The 19,669-nt window shown below is 41.1% G+C and overlaps 1 protein-coding gene across 1 annotated transcript in view; it reads right to left on the bottom strand.

Moving 5' to 3' along the window:
- LOC110499394 (ribosomal protein S6 kinase alpha-2) overlaps positions 1-19,669 on the bottom strand; it is a 40,233-nt gene that overhangs the window by 5,122 nt on the left and 15,442 nt on the right. Inside the window, exons 9-20 of the mRNA XM_021576514.3 lie at positions 14,210-14,280; positions 13,970-14,058; positions 13,011-13,075; positions 12,489-12,591; positions 10,777-10,910; positions 6,772-6,897; positions 6,301-6,390; positions 4,248-4,406; positions 2,375-2,536; positions 2,219-2,295; positions 688-805; positions 368-505 (exon numbers count right to left, since the gene is read on the bottom strand). Coding sequence (XP_021432189.2) covers positions 368-505; positions 688-805; positions 2,219-2,295; positions 2,375-2,536; positions 4,248-4,406; positions 6,301-6,390; positions 6,772-6,897; positions 10,777-10,910; positions 12,489-12,591; positions 13,011-13,075; positions 13,970-14,058; positions 14,210-14,280 — 1,332 coding nt within the window. The remainder of the gene's footprint in view (positions 1-367; positions 506-687; positions 806-2,218; positions 2,296-2,374; positions 2,537-4,247; positions 4,407-6,300; positions 6,391-6,771; positions 6,898-10,776; positions 10,911-12,488; positions 12,592-13,010; positions 13,076-13,969; positions 14,059-14,209; positions 14,281-19,669) is intronic.

Below are 19,669 nucleotides of genomic sequence, written 5' to 3'. Positions count from 1 at the left end.
GCAGGTTTCAAATGACTTTTGCTGACGTAGAAAATGCAAAAGTTCTACATGTAATGGTATATCTGTACACAAGGTGGCAGTAGAATGACAACAGCACTTCTACAGAGGAGAAATTCATGTGTGAGAGACCTTTCATTAGTCAGAGAGCTTTAGAAGACAACGTTGCTTGTGATTCAAAACAATAACTATCACAATTAGCTAACATCATTTGCTTAGTGACAAAGATCGACTAGCCTGGTCAACCAGTCAAACTGCTGGGCTGAGGTGAAACAATGTTGTCAGTCAGGCTAGAGATTGGCAACACGTACAGATGATGTTGCTTCTTACATTGTCAGGTTTGGGCTTTTCATCAGGTTTTCCTCCTTACCTTAACAAGCTGTACATCCTGTCTGATGAGCTGACACTGAGACAGCTGTTCTTGGTTGACTATCCACTGGTGTCTGAGGACCTGGGGAGCCGTCAGCCGTTGGTGTGGATCCACATGGAGCATCTTAGTGACTATGTCCTATTGGAACCCAACACAGAAATAGTCTAGTTAGGACCAGTATGAAATGCAGCGTTGCAGCTAAACCAATGTGGATGGGATTTCATTTCAAACTTCCATGTACAACAATTGGATGTGAACTGGATTTATTAAATCATTAAATAAACAGTGATGTGCTATTAATGAAGGACACATAACCTCACCTTTGCAGCATCAGAAACTGTATCCCAGTTTCCGTCGGTGAGGGCATATTTTCCGCTACCAATGCGAGCCAGTATTTCCTCCGGGGTGTCATCAGGACCATTGGCAAAAGGGGTGAAGCTGTAAACACAAGGGTGAAGAAGGAGAAGACAATCAAACACTTTTCAATCAAACTTCCCTGCTCTACAGTAATAAATGTGCTTTACTGTTGCACAGTAGGGAAAGATATATGTGAGTTTGTTTGAATTTGGGGTCTTAAAATCTAGGTGTTTGTGAGGTGTGATTCTCCAATACCTCGGCTGAGATATTTTTAGAAGTAATATGAATAATGGCGTCAACAGTGTCCCAATGGGCACAGACGTTCGTTTAACGCCTAGTTTTGATTTTCATTTGGTTGAGTTGTCAACTAACGTGAATTCAATGTGAAATCAACAACAACAAAAAAAACACCATGTCAATGGATTTAGGTTAAAAGTTGGTTGAAAAAAGATACAATTCCCTTACGTTTTCAAATCCAATCAGTTTTCCACGTTGATTCAACATCATCACATTGAATTGTTTGGTTGAAATGACATGGAAACAATGTTGATTCAACCAGTTTTCACCCAGTGAAAGAATGCTGCTTTTTTTCTAATGCCCTGATTAGAGATTTTAAACCTGAGCCGCAGGCTGGGACATTAAATTGTCAGGGCAGGTCCTGAGAGATTTGGGCTTGTGAAGAGTACAATTACAATGACTCTACCACAGACTCGACCTCAGCTTAGAAAGTAATCTGTCCTCCACTGTCCCAAAAATGAGTCATTCAATCAGTGGTATCCAGGAGAAGTAGCAAAGTGCAAATGTTGCTTCCCCTGCCAGGTTTAAATAAACCAGTGAAATTAGGTTTACCCTGCCAGGTTTAAATAAACCAGTGAAATTAGGTTTACCCTGCCAGGTTTAAATAAACCAGTGAAATTAGGTTTACCCTGCCAGGTTTTAATGAACCAGTGAAATTAGGTTTACCCTGCCAGGTTTTAATAAACCAGTGAAATTAGGTTTACCCTGCCAGGTTTTAATAAACCAGTGAAATTAGGTTTACCCTGCCAGGTTTTAATAAACCAGTGAAATTAGGTTTACCCTGCCAGGTTTTAATGAACCAGTGAAATTAGGTTTACCCTGCCAGGTTTTAATGAACCAGTGAAATTAGGTTTACCCTGCCAGGTTTTAATGAACCAGTGAAATTAGGTTTACCCTGCCAGGTTTTAATGAACCAGTGAAATTAGGTTTACCCTGCCAGGTTTTAATGAACCAGTGAAATTAGGTTTACCCTGCCAGGTTTTAATGAACCAGTGAAATTAGGTTTACCCTGCCAGGTTTTAATGAACCAGTGAAATTAGGTTTACCCTGCCAGGTTTTAATAAACCAGTGAAATTAGGTTTACCCTGCCAGGTTTTAATAAACCAGTGAAATTAGGTTTACCCTGCCAGGTTTTAATAAACCAGTGAAATTAGGTTTACCCTGCCAGGTTTAAATAAACCAGTGAATTAGGCTTACCCTGCGAGCATAGTGTAGAGTAGGATCCCCAAACTCCAGATGTCACAAGCAGCATCATACCCCTGCTTCTTCAGGACCTATGAAAGACATGGTCAATCTGTGTCACATCACAATATGACATGTACTTGAAATAAATAAGATCAAATGTTTCCTCACCTCTGGAGCCACAAAGTTTGCTGTGTAACAGGGCGTCATGAGGAGACCGTTTTCTGCCCTTAATTGTTTGGCGAACCCAAAATCACATATTCGGATCGATTCAGGATCTCCCGTTTCATCCACATAGAGGAGGTTGCTTGGTTTCAGGTCTCGATGTACCACCTATGACAAAACAGATAAGCTAATAGGAATGTACCAGGGGTGCTACTCCTTCACTTTGATGAAGATGTTAGTTGGACGCATATAGGTAACTGCTAGAATAAAACATGGGTATCTGTCAGAAAAAAAGGAAACACCCCAGTAAATGAGGGACACAAAGTATATTGAAAGCAGGTGGTTCCACACAGGTATGGTTCCTGAGGTAATTAAGCAATTAACTTCCCATCATGCTTAGGGTCATGTATAAAACATGCCTAGTAGCCCATTATTTTGGTTACCATGGCTAGAAGAGGAAGGAAGGCCAGATGAAGACTATTCACTCAGCTACCGTCCGGACCAACAGGTGCCGAGACAGCTTCTAGCCCCAAGCCATAAGACTGTTAAATAGCCAGACTGCTAAATAGTTCATTAAATGGTTACCCAGACTATCTGCATTGACCCTGTCTTGCAGCGACTCTGTGCACACTCCCCAAAACTCCCCACTCACGCAGACACAATACACTGACACACTCACACAAAACCCACACACATTCACATACACTACACACGCACACACACATAACACACACATGCATAGCGACAGAACACAAACACACAGACGCCATTACCGAAACAACAAACACACATATACACATCATTTGCTGCTGCTACTCTGTACTATATTTTACTCTTATCTATCCTGATGCCTAGTCAGTTTACCCTGCCTTCATGTACATATCTACCTCAAATACCGTATTATTATCTATCCTGATGCCTAGTCAGTTTACCCTGCCTTCATGTACATATCTACCTCAAATACCTTATTATTATCTATCCTGTTGCCTAGTCACTTTATCCTGCCTTCATCTACCTTAAATACCTCATCTGGTACTGGTACTCCCTGTATATAGCTTTTCCTTCTGTACATTGATCTGGTACTGGTACTCCCTGTATATAGCTATTCCTTCTGTACATTGATCTGGTACTGGCCTCTGCACATTGATCTGGTACTGGTACTCCCTCTATATAGCTATTCCTTCTGTATATTGATCTGGTACTGTGTATTTTTAATATTTTTTATTTCACCTTTATTTAACCAGGTAGGCAAGTTGAGAACAAGTTCTCATTTACAAATGCGACCTATTTAATGTTATTCCTTGTGTTACTGTTTATCTATGTATTTATGTATTTATCTATGTATTGAACTCTGCATCGTTGCGAAGGGCTCGTAAACAAGCATTTCAGTTACACCCATTGTATTCAGCGCATGTGACAAATAAAATGTGATTTGATTTGAAAAATGAAGAGATCTCAGTGATTTTGAAATAGGGGTCTCAAAGGAGCATCGGGGTGTAACGTGTGTGTCTCAGTAACTGGATCTCAACCCAATTGAACACTTATGGGAGATTCTGGAGCGTCACCTGAGACAGCATTTTCCACCACCATCAACAAAACTGATGCGATTTCTCCTAGAAGAATGGTGTCGCATCCCAAGAATTTAGTTCCAGACACAAGTAGAATCTATTCCAAGGTGCACTGAAGCTGTTCTGGCTCGTGGTGGCCCAACCCCCTATTAAGACACTTTATGTTGGGGTTTCCTTTATTTTGGCAGTTACCTGTACATGAATGATACTGACCCCATGAGTGAAGGTACTCCACTGTACCTGTACATGAATGATACTGACCCCCTGTGAGTGAAGATGCTCCCCTGTACCCGTACATGAATGATACTGACCCCCTGTGAGTGAAGGTACTCCACTGTCTTGGTAATAGTGCAGAGAAGAGCAGAGGCTTCTCGCTCAGAGAAACACTTCTGATAGAGTATTCTGTCCAGCAGCTCCCCACCTCTCATCAGCTCCATCACAAGGTACACATACCTCCCATCGTCATAGACCTAGGGGCCAAAAATACATTTTAATACCATGTGGAGGTATTTATGAACCAAAGACTACATTCGTCTAGTCCTCACAGCCAACAAACAGTGGCTAGTAAAATCCAATAAGGACATACATTAGAAGTCGGAAGTTTACATACCGGTACACCTTAGCCAAATACATTTAAACTCAGTTTCACAATTCTTGACATTTAATCCTAGTAAAAAAATCCCTGTCTTAGGTCAGTTAGGATCACCACTTTATTTTAAGAATGTGAAATTTCAGAATAATAGTAGAGAGAATGATTTAGCTTTTATTTCTTTCATCACATTCCCAGTGGGTCAGAAGTTTACATACACTCAATTAGTATTTGGTAGCATTGCCTTTAAATGGTTTCACTTGGGTCAAGCATTTCGGGTAGCCTTCCCCAAGCTTCCCACAATAAGTTGGGTGAATTTTGGCCCATTCCTCCTGACAGAGCTGGTGTAACGGAGTCAGGTTTGTAGGCCTCCTTGCTCACACATGCCTTTTCAGTTCTGCCAACAATTGTTTTATAGGATTGTGGTCAGGGCTTTGTGATGGACACTCCAATACCTTGACCTTCTTGTCCTTAAGCCATTTTGCCACAACTTTGAAAGTATGCTTGGGGTCATTGTCCATTTGGAAGACCCATTTGCGACCAAGCTTTAACTTCCTGAGTGATGTCTTGAAATGTTGCTTCAATATATCCACATCATTTTCATCCCTCATGATGCCATCTATTTTGTGAAGTGCATCAGTCCCTCCTGCAGTAAAGCACCTCCACAACATGATGCTGCCACCCCCGTGCTTCATGGTTGGGATGGTGTTCTTCGATTTGCAAGCCTCCCCCTTTTTCCTCCAAACATAACGATGGTCATTATGGCCAAACAGTTCTATTTATGTTTCATCAGACCAGAGGACATTTCTCCAAAGAGTATGATCTTTGTCCTCATGTGCAGTTGCAAACCGTAGTCTGGCATTTTTATGGTGGTTTTGGAGCAGTGGCTTCTTCCTTGCTGAGCGGCCTTTCAGGTTATGTTGATATAGAACTCGTTTTACTGTGGATATAGATACTTTTGTACCCGTTTCCTCCAGTATCTTCACATGGTCCTTTGCTGTTGTTCTGGTATTGATTTGCACTTTTAGCACCAAAGTAAATTCATCTCTAGGAGACAGAACGTGTCCCCTTCCTGAGCAGTATATCGGGTGAGTGGTCCCATGGTGTTTATACTTGCGTACTATTGTTTGTACAGATGAACGTGGTACCTTCAGGCGTTTGGAAATTGCTCCCAAGAATGAACCAGAATTGTGGAGGTCTACAATTTATTTTCTGAGTTCTTGGCTGATTTTCCCATGATGTCAAACAAAGAGGCACGGAGTTTGAAGGTAGGCCTCAAAATACATCCACAGGTACACCTCCAATTGACTCAAATTATGTAAATTAGCCTATCAGAAGCTTCTAAAGCCATGACAGCTTTTTCTGGAATTTTTCAAGCTGTTTAAAGGCACAGTTAACTTAGTGTATGTAAACTTCTGACCCACTGGAATTGTGATACAGTGAATTATAAATTAAATCATCTGTAAACAATTGTTGGAAAAATTACTTGTGTCATGCACAAAGTAGATGTCCTAACCGACTTGCCAAAACTATAGTTTATTAACAAGAAATTTGAGGAGTGGTTGAAAAACTAGTTTTAATGACTCAAACCTAAGTATATGTAAACTTACGACTTCAACTGTAGAAGATAAAATGAAATATAAGGGTCAGTGAAAATTCAATTAAGTTTTTATGGGCACATTTTTCCTTTGGTATGCAAACTGGCAAGGTTCTCTGTCCTTATGGGGGGCTTTCAGCATGTGCGTGTGTATGGGAGTCATTGAATGATGACATACATCCTTCAGCGTGATGATGTTTGGATGCTGCCCGTATCTCAACAGAATCTCAATTTCCTCAGATGGATCTTTCTTCACTCTGTCGATGATCTGAAAGAGACACCCCCCCCCTGTTAAATTACAACTGCTTGGTTCCCTCATGATAAAATGTGTAACTCAGAGCATCGTCTGCACAACATACAGAATCATTGTCGCTGCGTGAATCATCCTAAGGGAAACTATATTATAGTTGAAAGGCTTATAGTTGTTGAAGTGCAATGGGTAGCCTATATACAGTACATCACAAGGCTGCAATAATTAAAGGTCGTACATCAACCCGGAATCTTTGTAGTGATCGTAACGTCCCTTTGTTGTATATGCTGCTGTTTCATGTAACTGACGAGCCGTGAAAAGAATTACCTTCTCTAAGAATGATAAACTATCTATACATAAACATTCCCCTTGAAAAATCTACCCATACGGTTCACTTACTTTGACAGCATATTCAACACTGGTGATTTTGTGGATGCATCGTTTGCAGACAGAGTACGCCCCCAAGCCCACCTCCTCCTTTACCTCATACCCATCTGTGAAATGGATGTTGGTCCCATGAAGTTGCTGAAATGACAAACATGTCCAGCCATCACAAATACATTTAAGCATATTTTACATAAAAGCCTTTGGTCATAATCATGCTCCAGTAAGCTTGTCAACAGACTTCCTTACTCTTCGCTCATGTTATAATCCTGCTCTGGCAGACTAGGGAATCCATCAGTCCTTCTATAATCCTCAGACATATCCAGGGGAAGCCTATTTCATATGCAAAATGGAGCATACTGGTTTTCAAAACAGATCTACCATAGCTATCAAATGATTCCCCTGGTAAGAATGGTCCTTGAAGAACATTCTAGGTGAACAGTGTTTCTGCGTGAGTGCACTTTGGTCGCATTTCTCCTTTCTCTTGTGATGTACCACTTTACATGTGGAGATTTAGGAAGTGTTCTTCTTTCATGGCTGTATGTCAAATCACAAATGAGAGCAAGAAAAGTGAACTGAAAATGTGAATGTACTACAGTAATAGTCTATCATGGTTTCACACATCACTACAGTAATAATCTATCATGGTTTCACACATCACTACATTAATAATCTATCATGGTTTCACACATCACTACATGAATAATCTATCATGGTTTCACACATCACTATAGTAATAATCTATCATGGTTTCACACATCACTACATTAATAATCTATCATGGTTTCACACATCACTACATTAATAATCTATCATGGTTTCACACATCACTACAGTAATAATCTATCATGGTTTCACACATCACTACATTAATAATCTATCATGGTTTCACACATCACTACATTAATAATCTATCATGGTTTCACACATCACTACATTAATAATCTATCATGGTTTCACACATCACTACATTAATAATCTATCATGGTTTCACACATCACTACATTAATAATCTATCATGGTTTCACACATCACTACAGTAATAATCTATCATGGTTTCACACATCACTACATTAATAATCTATCATGGTTTCACACATCACTACATTAATAATCTATCATGGTTTCACACATCACTACATTAATAATCTATCATGGTTTCACACATCACTACAGTAATAATCTATCATGGTTTCACACATCACTACATTAATAATCTATCATGGTTTCACACATCACTACATTAATAATCTATCATGGTTTCACACATCACTACATTAATAATCTATCATGGTTTCACACATCACTACATTAATAATCTATCATGGTTTCACACATCACTACATTAATAATCTATCATGGTTTCACACATCACTAGAGTAATAGTCTCTCTTGGTTTCACACATTCACCTTGTGGTCTGCAGGACATTCCATGCTAGTCTATTGTGTTCTATGAGAGATGTTGGCTCATTCATCCACACTGCAGCAGCTTCTAACCTCACTTGTTCAATACAATGGAAAAAGCAGAGGATCAAAATGTTCCCAGAGCGTTGCCACGGCAGAGCGCACATGGCCATGATGTCATCAAGGGAACTATGTGCTACCACAAATCAATATGCTTTGCTGAGGCCTGAGGGCACTGGGAGGCCTTTCTGGTTAGTGACTTTCTCACTCAGGTATGAACCATCTGGTAGAATCAGTTATGCTGTTATTCATGTGAGTGGATGTGTTGTTGTGCGCTGCAGGACACGAGAGGCCTTCTATGGAGCAGTGGCTGAGATGGTTAAAACAGAAGACCATGGGGATCACCTCCATTTCACCACTGTCACCACGTAAAATACATTGAATTCATCAGATGCTGTTTTTTATGTAACTAGGCAAGTCAGTTAAGAACAAAGTCTTATTTACAATGACGGCCTACCGGGGAACAGTGGGTTAACTGCCTTGTTCAGGGGAACAGTGGGTTAACTGCCTTGTTCAGGGGAACAGTGGGTTAACTGCCTTGTTCAGGGGAACAGTGGGTTAACTGCCTTGTTCAGGGGAACAGTGGGTTAACTGCCTTGTTCAGGAGAACAGTGGGTTAACTGCCTTGTTCAGGGGAACAGTGGGTTAACTGCCTTGTTCAGGGGAACAGTGGGTTAACTGCCTTGTTCAGGGGAACAGTGGGTTAACTGCCTTGTTCAGGGGAACAGTGGGTTAACTGCCTTGTTCAGGAGAACAGTGGGTTAACTGCCTTGTTCAGGGGAACAGTGGGTTAACTGCCTTGTTCAGGGGAACAGTGGGTTAACTGCCTTGTTCAGGAGCAGAAAAACAAATGTTTTACCTTGTCAGCTCAGGAATTCGATCCAGAAACCTTTCGGTTATTGTCCCAACGCTCTAACCACTAGGCTACCTGCTGACCCAAGGTAAGGGTGGTAGTTGATAGTAAGCTGATACTAAGCTGATAGGTCAGGTAAGGGTGGCAGTTGATACTAAGCTGATAGGTAAGGGTGGCAGTTGATACTAAGCTGATAAATAAGGGTGGTAGTTGATACTAAGCTGATAGGTCAGGTAAGGGTGGCAGTTGATACTAAGCTGATAGGTAAGAGTGGTAGTTGATACTAAGCTGATAGGTCAGGTAAGGGTGGCAGTTGATACTAAACTGATAGGTCAGGTAAGGGTGGTAGTTGATACTAAGCTGATAGGTCAGGTAAGGGTGGTAGTTGATACTAAGCTAATAGGTCAGGTAAGGGTGGTAGTTGATACTAAGCTGATAGGTCAGGTAAGGGTGGTAGTTGATACTAAGCTGATAGGTCAGGTAAGGGTGGTAGTTGATACTAAGCTGATAGGTCAGGTAAGGATGGTAGTTGATACTAAGCTGATAGGTCAGGTAAGGGTGGTAGTTGATACTAAGCTGATAGGTCAGGTAAGGGTGGTAGTTGATACTAAACTGATAGGTCAGGTAAGGGTGGTAGTTGATACTAAGCTGATAGGTCAGGTAAGGGTGGTAGTTGATACTAAGCTGATAGGTCAGGTAAGGGTGGTAGTTGATACTAAGCTGATAGGTCAGGTAAGGGTGGTAGTTGATACTAAGCTGATAGGTCAGGTAAGGGTGGTAGTTGATACTAAGCTGATAGGTCAGGTAAGGGTGGTAGTTGATACTAAACTGATAGGTCAGGTAAGGGTGGCAGTTGATACTAAACTGATAGGTAAGGGTGGTAGTTGATACTAAACTGATAGGTAAGGGTGGTAGTTGATACTAAGCTGATAGGTCAGGTAAGGGTGGTAGTTGATACTAAACTGATAGGTCAGGTAAGGGTGGTAGTTGATACTAAACTGATAGGTAAGGGTGGTAGTTGATACTAAACTGATAGGTCAGGTAAGGGTGGTAGTTGATACTAAACTGATAGGTAAGGGTGGTAGTTGATACTAAGCTGATAGGTCAGGTAAGGGTGGTAGTTGATACTAAGCTGATAGGTAAGGGTGGTAGTTGATACTAAGCTGATAGGTCAGGTAAGGGTGGTAGTTGATACTAAGCTGATAGGTCAGGTAATCCATACACATATAGTCCAAAGGAAAGAGGTCTCCCTGAAGCACCAAAAAAAAGGTATCAATTATTTATATGAATGATTTACATAAAGCAGATAATCAGCCTTTAATTCATTTACTCAACACTTTCCGAATAGAGTATCGAAAGTGGTTAATCTAATGTATTCTGATGTTATGCTAGGACATCCCAATGAGGTTCCTTCCTGATATCATATTGATTTCTTCTTCATTTGTACATACAGAGTTTCTGATATTCCCCTTGAAGTTGAGACTATAGAGACACCAACGTCCATTTTTGTGGTTACATTTAATTTCATGGAAAATTAAAAATATATATAAAAAGACAATTGCCTGAAGGATGTCATATTATCTAAAAAAATATTGATATTTGTGATTGTTTCAAATATTCCTTTGAGTATTTAATAAGTTTATATAGTTGATGGAGGAGCTGTATACCTGAGTTGATTAGTTCTCTCCCTCTAGCATACTCACTTGTACAATAGGGTTGACGGTTGAGTTCTGCTGTATTTCAGCAATGGACTGGTCCTGGTCCAGATTAGTGGCCACGAAGCTGAACCCTCTGAAGAGCTGGTGTGTGTTGTCACTGGGAGGGATGCCAGGCGAGTCTGATGGGAGAAGGTGACAGATGGTACAGAACCTGTTACAACCTCTACTGTCTGATGGGAGAACAGGACAGACATGGGAACTTGGGACATATTAGCAACTGGAAATACATTACATCTGTTGAGTTACTGTAATTTATCATGAATTTACTTTTGAGGGGCAGTCCCATTGTAGTGTACAGATGTGGCCTATAGGGTATTTTTTAAATTATTATTATTGAACCTTTATGTACAGCTACAGCTACTGACTTTGCACACTAGCAGCTGATATATGAGGTTAAATATTGGTACTTTTGTACCAAATTTCCTTTGCACATGGACTAGGATTCATTGAGTACGTTTACATGCACACTAATAATTCAACATTCAACTGATTATGGCAGTAGGCCAAATATAGCATTGTAGTGTAGGCCAAATAGTCCCAATGAGTAAACACCTTACTCTGCTCATCTGAAATCGGCATAAAGTCATAATGGAAGTAAGCACACAGCGATTAAAACGCCTGGTTTTCTGAGCACTCTTTCAAATGATTAGGACATGTAAATGCTTTAAATCAGAGTTATACTGTAGCAGTGGATTTGATATGGCCATGTGTTAGCATGAGCAGCATGAGCAGCATGAGCAGCATGAGCAGCATGAGCAGCATGAGCAGCAAGAGCAGCATGAGCAGCATGAGCAGCATGAGCAGCATGAGCAGCATGAGCAGCATGAGCAGCAAGAGCAGCATGAGCAGCATGAGCAGCATGAGCAGCATGAGCAGCATGAGCAGCATGAGCAGCATGAGCTGCATGAGCAGCATGAGCAGCATGAGCAGCATGAGCAGCATGAGCAGCATGAGCAGCATGAGCTGCATGAGCAGCATGAGCAGCATGAGCAGCATGAGCAGCATGAGCAGCATGAGCAGCATGAGCAGCATGAGCAGCATGAGCAGCATGAGCAGCATGAGCTGCCTTCTTTTGCGCTGCGAGAGTGAACTGAGTTTGGAAAAACTTAGGAATGGTTTTCACATATAAACGTTATATGTCCGAACTCAGAATCAAATATGCTTCAGAAAAATAACATGGTAGAACGTTCATTCTGATTGGTGATTTTCTCCATTTATTTAAGTCCCACCAGGAAGTCTGATTTCAGATGTGACCATGGAAACAGGATTATTAGGAAAATCGATCTTCTTGCAAAGCATGCAAACGTTTAAGTCAAACTATTACATTAATCTGATTATTCACAATAATTATATTATTGTGTGCATGTAACTGCACTCATTGAATGATATAATCATTTCAGAGGGTTGTGGCTGGTTGACTTTGTCAATATGGAAATGTACTTTATGTCGATATAAAAGAGGGGGTTATTTGTCAGTAATTTAACAGCAAATTGATGTCAGTTTGTGTGTGGAACACAGATGCATGGAGAAATTATTATTTTCAGTAAACAGCATAACAGAAAAGCAAACAGCATGAAATGAAACATAACATCATGATTAATGAAATAATGTGGCAACATCCCACACACACACACACACACAAACGCACACCACACATGCCAACGGGCTGAACTACTTCACCTACAATTACTAATCACCTGTTGGTGTGCGGGAGGTGAATTCGGGGTCAAAGTGGAAGGTGTCTTCTGGCCTGCCCACTGCTGGTTTGAATGGAGGCTTGATCTCTCTTCTGTAAAGCTTCTGTGGTTTCACCATGAGGGGGAAAGGTAAAATGCTACTTTAATTTTTCCATTTACTATTGAGCTACATTTAATCCATGGTGATTAGGTATGTCTCTTTGCTTGATCTGTTAGTATGGCAACCAAAAACCAAAACAAGGTAAGAGAAATAGGTCAGTGACTTCTGAGAGTAAAAATAGATTATGTTTCAACCCAAATACTGTACAGAAAATTGTCCTCTTGGAAAGAAGAAAGCTTTCAATTATCTTGTTTTCTTTCCTCTCTACTCAGTAGGTACAAAGTCTGAGCTAAAATACCTTCACTTCTTGTATGAAAGTACAACAATCCAAAGGAAATCCTCAGGACATATCAAAAAGCAATGGATGGTCATCTTTGCCTTTAATGATTTCTAGAAAAGGTTACGAGAAGCATTGTACTCACATTCCAATCTATATTTCCAAAGAAATGATGCCTTTTAATCTCCTCGACTCCATCTGGTCCAGCACCTAACAGTAAAATACACCAGGACATTTAGATCGAATACTCTTTTTACCTTCACTGGGCTGTAAATTTCTCACTTACTAAAATTCTATCTCAAGTATCTCTGCTCTTTCAGTGAGAATATGGGGTATTATGGGTAATATTAACTACACTCTCTAGACCATTTTATTTAACTAGGGTCTCCGGTGGTGGCTACATAACATATAAGCCCTATGCAGTAATGCATAAAGGCTCACATACATGCCTTATAAAGGCTCATATACATGTCTTATAAAGGCTCACATTCATGTCTTATAAAGGCTCATATTCATGCCTTATAAAGGCTCATATAGAGGTCTTCTAAAGGCTTATATACATGTCTTATAAAGGCTCATATACATGTCTTATAAAGGCTCATATACATGTCTTATAAAGGCTCATATACATACCTTATAAAGGCTCTTATTCATGCTTTATAAAGGCTCATATACATGTCTTATAAAGGCTCATATACATACATGTCTTATAAAGGCTCATATAGATGCATATAACACATAACCTCTCAGCTTTAGGTAAATTATGACTAATATTTCCTGTAATGATACATAAAGAATGACTCCAGCTTGAAGAGGTCTCTGTGAATTTACTCTCCATCTTATAAATCAGGGAGGAAGTGATTCATATGACTATATTCAGTCCCACCACTGGCCAACCAGCTTCCACCGATGGGTAAGAGAAAACATACAGTAACTGTGCCCTCTAGCCTGCACTATCCTAAGATTCAGATTTCAATGCTGTCTACTGTGTCCCATTTAATAAATGAGAAAAGGTTGATCTAATGCTGTAAATTTGTCTTCCAATTGATAAATAGAATGGATCATGTGAAAAGACACATTTTAGTAATGCTCTTGACTACATACCTAATCTATTGGCAGGATTTCTTTTGAAGAGGGCCCGTATTAGACTTTGCACCTCTGGGCTTAAGAATTGCGGCATGCCAAGTTTTGCCCTACAAAACAGAAAAAAAAGTTATTTCACGGAAAAAACAATTATTTCATATATAGTCTTGTATTTATAAGGGATCCCCATTAGCTGTTGGCAAGGTAGCAGCTACTCTTCCTGGGGTAGTTGCCATAGACATTGTCAGTATAGTATCTTACTTCAGTATCAGGACCATTGTTTCCTTGCGGTCTTTGCCTTGAAATGGTAGAGATCCTGTCAGCATTTCAAACTGAAATCAAAGATAAACAATGTCAGTCGCAATTTACAAATCAATCTAATGTATTTCACCACAATTTGAACAGCTTCTACTTACATTTAGGTAGACACTCTTAATCCAGAGTGATTTACAGTAGTGAGGACAGACATTTTCATACTGGTCCCCTATGAGAATCAAACCCACAACCTTGGCGTTGCAAGCACCATCCTCTACCAACTGAGCTACACAGGAAAGCTGTGAAAATGCTAAAAATACTACAATCAAACTGTTGTCATCAATTTCTTCAACCATTAAAATGAATGTGAAATAGCACTCAACTTTAAAAGCTTGCATTGATGCTAGCTCCTGTCCTTATGTCTCCCTTTACGTAACATTTAATCTACAGATGTAGGATCCTAATTTGATCACTCTTTTGCTTCATTATTTACATAAATTCACTGAAAACCCACACTAACACATGGTTACATTAACAGTATTGCACTTTTCATGTAGCCTACTTTTAGCCTAACCACCGATCAAGCAACATTATGGACTTAACATTAAAATCCTGTTGGTGCAAGATTATTTTGCTGTGGCAATATAGGTCAAATTAGGATTCTACAGCTGTATGTGAGTGTGAATACAAATTCAAGCGGCCATGCTCACGTGTTGAGCATTAGATGGCTCAATGCTTTCTGACAATATAATCATCTGACAATACTTGAAACAAAGTCAATTTGCTGTGTGTGTGTTTGTGTGCCTCTGTTACATCATTGATTGATTCCTCGAAAACAATCCCCCACAGCCAGGGTGCCCTTATCAGTTTGAATTGAGCTCAACTCAGAATTAATTTACATAAATAAACCAGCTCTTCTCTGCTCTAGAGGAAATTCGATTTTCCTGTCTACATTATTTCTATTTTCATATGGTTCTCATACGTCAAGTGTTACAAAAAAACATTACAGTGCAATGACTTTTCATTTCCTGATTATTGCTGTACGAAATGAGGGAAGTTGAGGAGCTTCCCAGGTCTGCAGTGTCACAGATGACTCACAATTGCTGTTTGCTTTGAGGACTAGGTGTTTGGCATATCAAGTCAGGTAGTTATGCCAGACATCTTGGCTGGCTAACTCACTATACTAGGGCATGATATAGGAATAATAATATTTTCCAGCTACTACACATGCTCTTCTTGTAGCACTGCAGATGGAGAGCCAGGTGAAATCAGTAAGAGTGCCTGGTGCGTTTCTTTAGGAGAGAGCAGAGCTTGTGTTATAAAATCAAATCAAAGTAAATGTTTTTGCGTGCACAGGATACAACAGGTGTAAACAGTCCAGCGAAAGGCTTACTTTAAAGCTCTTCCTCAACAATGCAGTTTTTAATATCAAAGGTAAGAAAATTGAAAATCCAGAATAGGATCCTTAAATAGAGCACAAAATCAATACTAGGCCCAAATTCTGTCCCTAAAAGGAATACATTTGACAAGGTTTGTATTGATCTGGTTTTAATGTGAGACTAAAGTATTGAGCCTTGAAAACATTAGGGAAATATAAAAGAACTAGAGGCAGTCCCTTGTACTTTAGAGAAAGTGGAGAACTAGAGGCAGTCCCTTGTTTTTTTTGCATTTTACTGCAGTGGGCTAAATCAAGGTCACAAAGAGTGTTTCTTGGTAGTCTTAAACAAATCTACTCTGAAACAAAAATATACACCTCACACACGGTTATAGGCTTAAAAAAAAGAAAACACCTGTCCATGTCCCGCTCGCCTACCATAGTAGTGACTACCGAACGGCTCCCTGACTCACTCATTGCTGCTGCTCATTGGACCCTATGATCACTCCGCTACACAGCTGATGCCCCCTGGACTGTTTCGATAACACGGTACCTCATTTTGTTTATCCCCAGCCTTGACCTCAGGTCCTGTATGTGCACAACTGACCCGCTCTGCCCATTCATCGCTATTTACCGTTGTTGTCTTAGCTCTCCAGATCAACACCTGTGATTGCTTTATGCCACTCTCTAATGTCAATATGCCTTGTCTACTGCTGCCTCGGCTAGTTCTTATTGTTTTATTTCACTGTAGAGCACTCAGTCCCGCTCAACATGCCTTAGATAGCTCTTTTATCCCACCCCCCACACATGCGGAGACCTCACCTGGCTTAACTGGTACCACCAGAGACGAAACCTCTCTCATCGTCACTCAATGCCTAGGTTTACCTCCACTGTACTCACATCCTACCGTACCCTTGTCTGTACACTATGCCCTGAATCTATTCTACCATGCCCAGAAATCTTCTCCTTTTATTCTCTGTTCCCAAAGAACTAGACGACCAGTTCTTATAGCCTTTAGCCGTACCCTCATCCTACTCATCCTCTGGTGATGTAGAGGTTAACCCAGGCCCTATAGACCCCAGCACCACACCTATTCCCCAGGCACTATCATTTGTTGACTTCTGTAACCGTAAAAACCTTGGTTTCATGCATGTTAACATCAGAAGCCTCCTCCCTAAGTTTGTTTTATTCACTGCTTTAGCACACTCTGAATCCTGGTTAGGAAGGACCAGAAATTCTGAAATTTCCATCCCCAACTCCAACATTTTCTGCCAAGATAGAACTGCCAAAGGGGGCGGAGTTGCAATCTACTGCAGAGATAGCCTGCAGAGTTCTGTCTTACTATCCAGGAATGTGCCCAAACAGTTCGAGCTTCTACTTTTAAAAATCCACCTTTCCAGAAATACTGTTAGGTGACCTAAACTGGGATATGCTTACCACCCCAGTCAGTCATCCTTCAATCTAAGCTAGATGCCCTCAATCTCAAAAAAGATCAAGGAACCTACCAGGTACAACCCTAAATCCGTAAACACGGGCACCCTCATAGATATCATCCTGACCAACCTTCCCTCTGCTGTCTTCAATCAGGATCTCAGTGATCACTGCCTCATTGCCTGCGTCCGCGGTCAAACGACCACCCCTCATCACTGTCAAACGCTCCCTTAAACACTTCAGCGAGCAGGCCTTTCTAATCGACCTGGAAGGATATTGACCTCATCCTGTCAGTAGAGGATGCCTTGTTATTCCTTAAAAGTGCTTTCCTCACCATCTTAAATAAGCATGCCCCATTCAAAAAAGATTGAACTAAGAACTGATATAGCCCTTGGTTCACTCCAGACTTGACTGCCCTTGACCAGCAGAAAAACATCCTGTGGCGTACTGCATTAGCATCGAATAGCCCCTGCGATATGCAAGTTTTCAGGGAAGTTAGGAACCAATATACACAGTCAGTTAGGAAAGCAAAGGCTAGCTTTTTCAAACAGAAATGTGCATCCTGTAGCACAAACTCCCAAAATGTCTGGGACACTAAAGTCCATGGAGAATAAGAGCACCTCCTCCCAGCTGCCCACTGCACTGAGGCTAGGAAACACTGTCACCACCGATAAATCCACGATAATCGAGAATCTCAATAAGCATTTTTCTACGGCTGGTCATGCTTTCCACCTGGCTACTCCTACCCCGGCCAACAGCTCTGCACCTCCCGCAGTAACGTACCCAAGCCCCCCACCCGCTTCTCCTTCACCCAAATCCAGATAGCTGATGTTCTGAAAGAGCTGCAAAATCTGGACCCCCTACAAATCAGCTGAGATAGACAATCTGGAACCTCTCTTTCTACAATTATGTGCCGCAATTGTTGCAACTCTTATTACTAGCCTGTTCAACCTCTCTTTCATATCGTCTGAGATCCCTATAGATCGGAAAGCTGCCGCGGTCATCCCCCCCTACAGAGGGGAAGACACTCTAGACCCAAACTGTTACAGACATATATCTATCCTGCCCTGCCTTTCTAAAGTCTTCGAAAGCCAAGTGAACAAACAGATCACCGACCATTTCGAATCCCACCGTACCTTCTCTGCTATGCAATCTGGTTTCTGAGCTGGTCATGGGTGCAACTCAGCCACGGTCAAGGTCCTAAACGATATCATAACCGCCATCGATAAGAGACAATACTGTGCATGTGTATTCATCGACCTGGACAAGGCTTTAAACTCTGTCAATCACCACATTCTTATCGGAAGACTCAACAGCCTTGGTTTCTCAAATGACTGCCTCGCCTGGTTCACCAACTACTTCTCAGATAGAGTTGTGTGTCAAATCGGAGGGCCTGTTGTCCGGACCTCTGGTAATCTCTATGGGGGTGCCACAGTGTTCAATTCTCAGGCTGACTCTTTTCTCTGTATATATCAATGATGTAACTCTTGCTGCTGGTGATTCTCTGATCCACCTCTACGCAGACGACACCATTCTGTATACTTCTAGCCATTCTTTGAACACTTTTAATAAATCTCCAGATGATCTTCAATGCCGTACAACACGCCCTCCGTGGCCTCCAACTGCTCTTAAATGCTAGTAAAACTAAATGCATGCTCTTCAACCGATTGCTGCCCACACCCGCCTGCCCGACTAGCATCACTACTCTGGGCAGTTCTGACTTAGAATATTGGACAACTACAAATACCTAGGTGTCTGGTTAGACTGTAAACTCTCCTTCCAGACTTAAGCATCTCCAATCCAAAATTAAATCTAGAATCGGCATCCTATTCCACAACAAAGCCTCCTTCACTCATGCTGCTAAACATACCCTCGTAAAACTGACCATCCTACCGATCCTTGACTTCCGCGATGTCATTCACAAAATAGCCTCCAACACTCTACTCAGCAAATTGGATGTAGTCTATCACAGTGCTATCTGTTTTGTCACCAAATCCACCACTGCAACCTGTATGCTCTCGTTGGCTGGCCCTCGCTACATATTCATCTCCAATCCCACTGGCTCCAGCTCATCTATAAGTCTTTGCTAGGTAAAGTCCCACCTTATCTCAGCTCACTGGTCACCATAGCAACACCCACCCATAGTACATGCTCCAGCAGGTATATTTCACTGGTCACCCCCAAAGCCAACTCCTCCTTTGGCCGCCTTCCCTTCCAGTTCTCTGCTGCCAATGACTGGAACGAATTGCAAAAATCACTGAAGCTGGAGACTTATATCTCCATCACTAACTTTAAGCATCAGCTGTCAGAGCAGCTTACCAATCACTGCAGCTGCACACAGCCCATCTGTAAATAGCCCACTCAACTACCTCATCCCCATATTGTTATTTATTTTTGCTTATTTGCACCCCAGTATCTCTCCTTGTACATCATCATCTTCACATCTATCACTCCAGTGTTAATGCTAAATTGTAATTATTTCACCACTATGGTCTATTTATTGCCTTACCTCCCTAATCTTACTACGTTTAAACACACTGTATATAGATTTTTCTAGTGTGTTATTGACTGTATGTTTGTTTATCCCATGTGTAACTCTGTGTTGTTGTTTTTGTCACACTGCTTTGCTTTATCTTGGCCAGGTCGCAGTTGTAAATGAG

This window comes from Oncorhynchus mykiss, chromosome 20 (assembly GCF_057628025.1).
Source record: "Oncorhynchus mykiss isolate SJ-2025 chromosome 20, ASM5762802v1, whole genome shotgun sequence".
NCBI classification, from domain to species: Eukaryota; Metazoa; Chordata; class Actinopteri; order Salmoniformes; family Salmonidae; genus Oncorhynchus; species Oncorhynchus mykiss.
The sequence above is the reverse complement of the archived record's forward strand: the minus strand, read 5'-3'. Positions and strand labels throughout refer to the sequence as shown.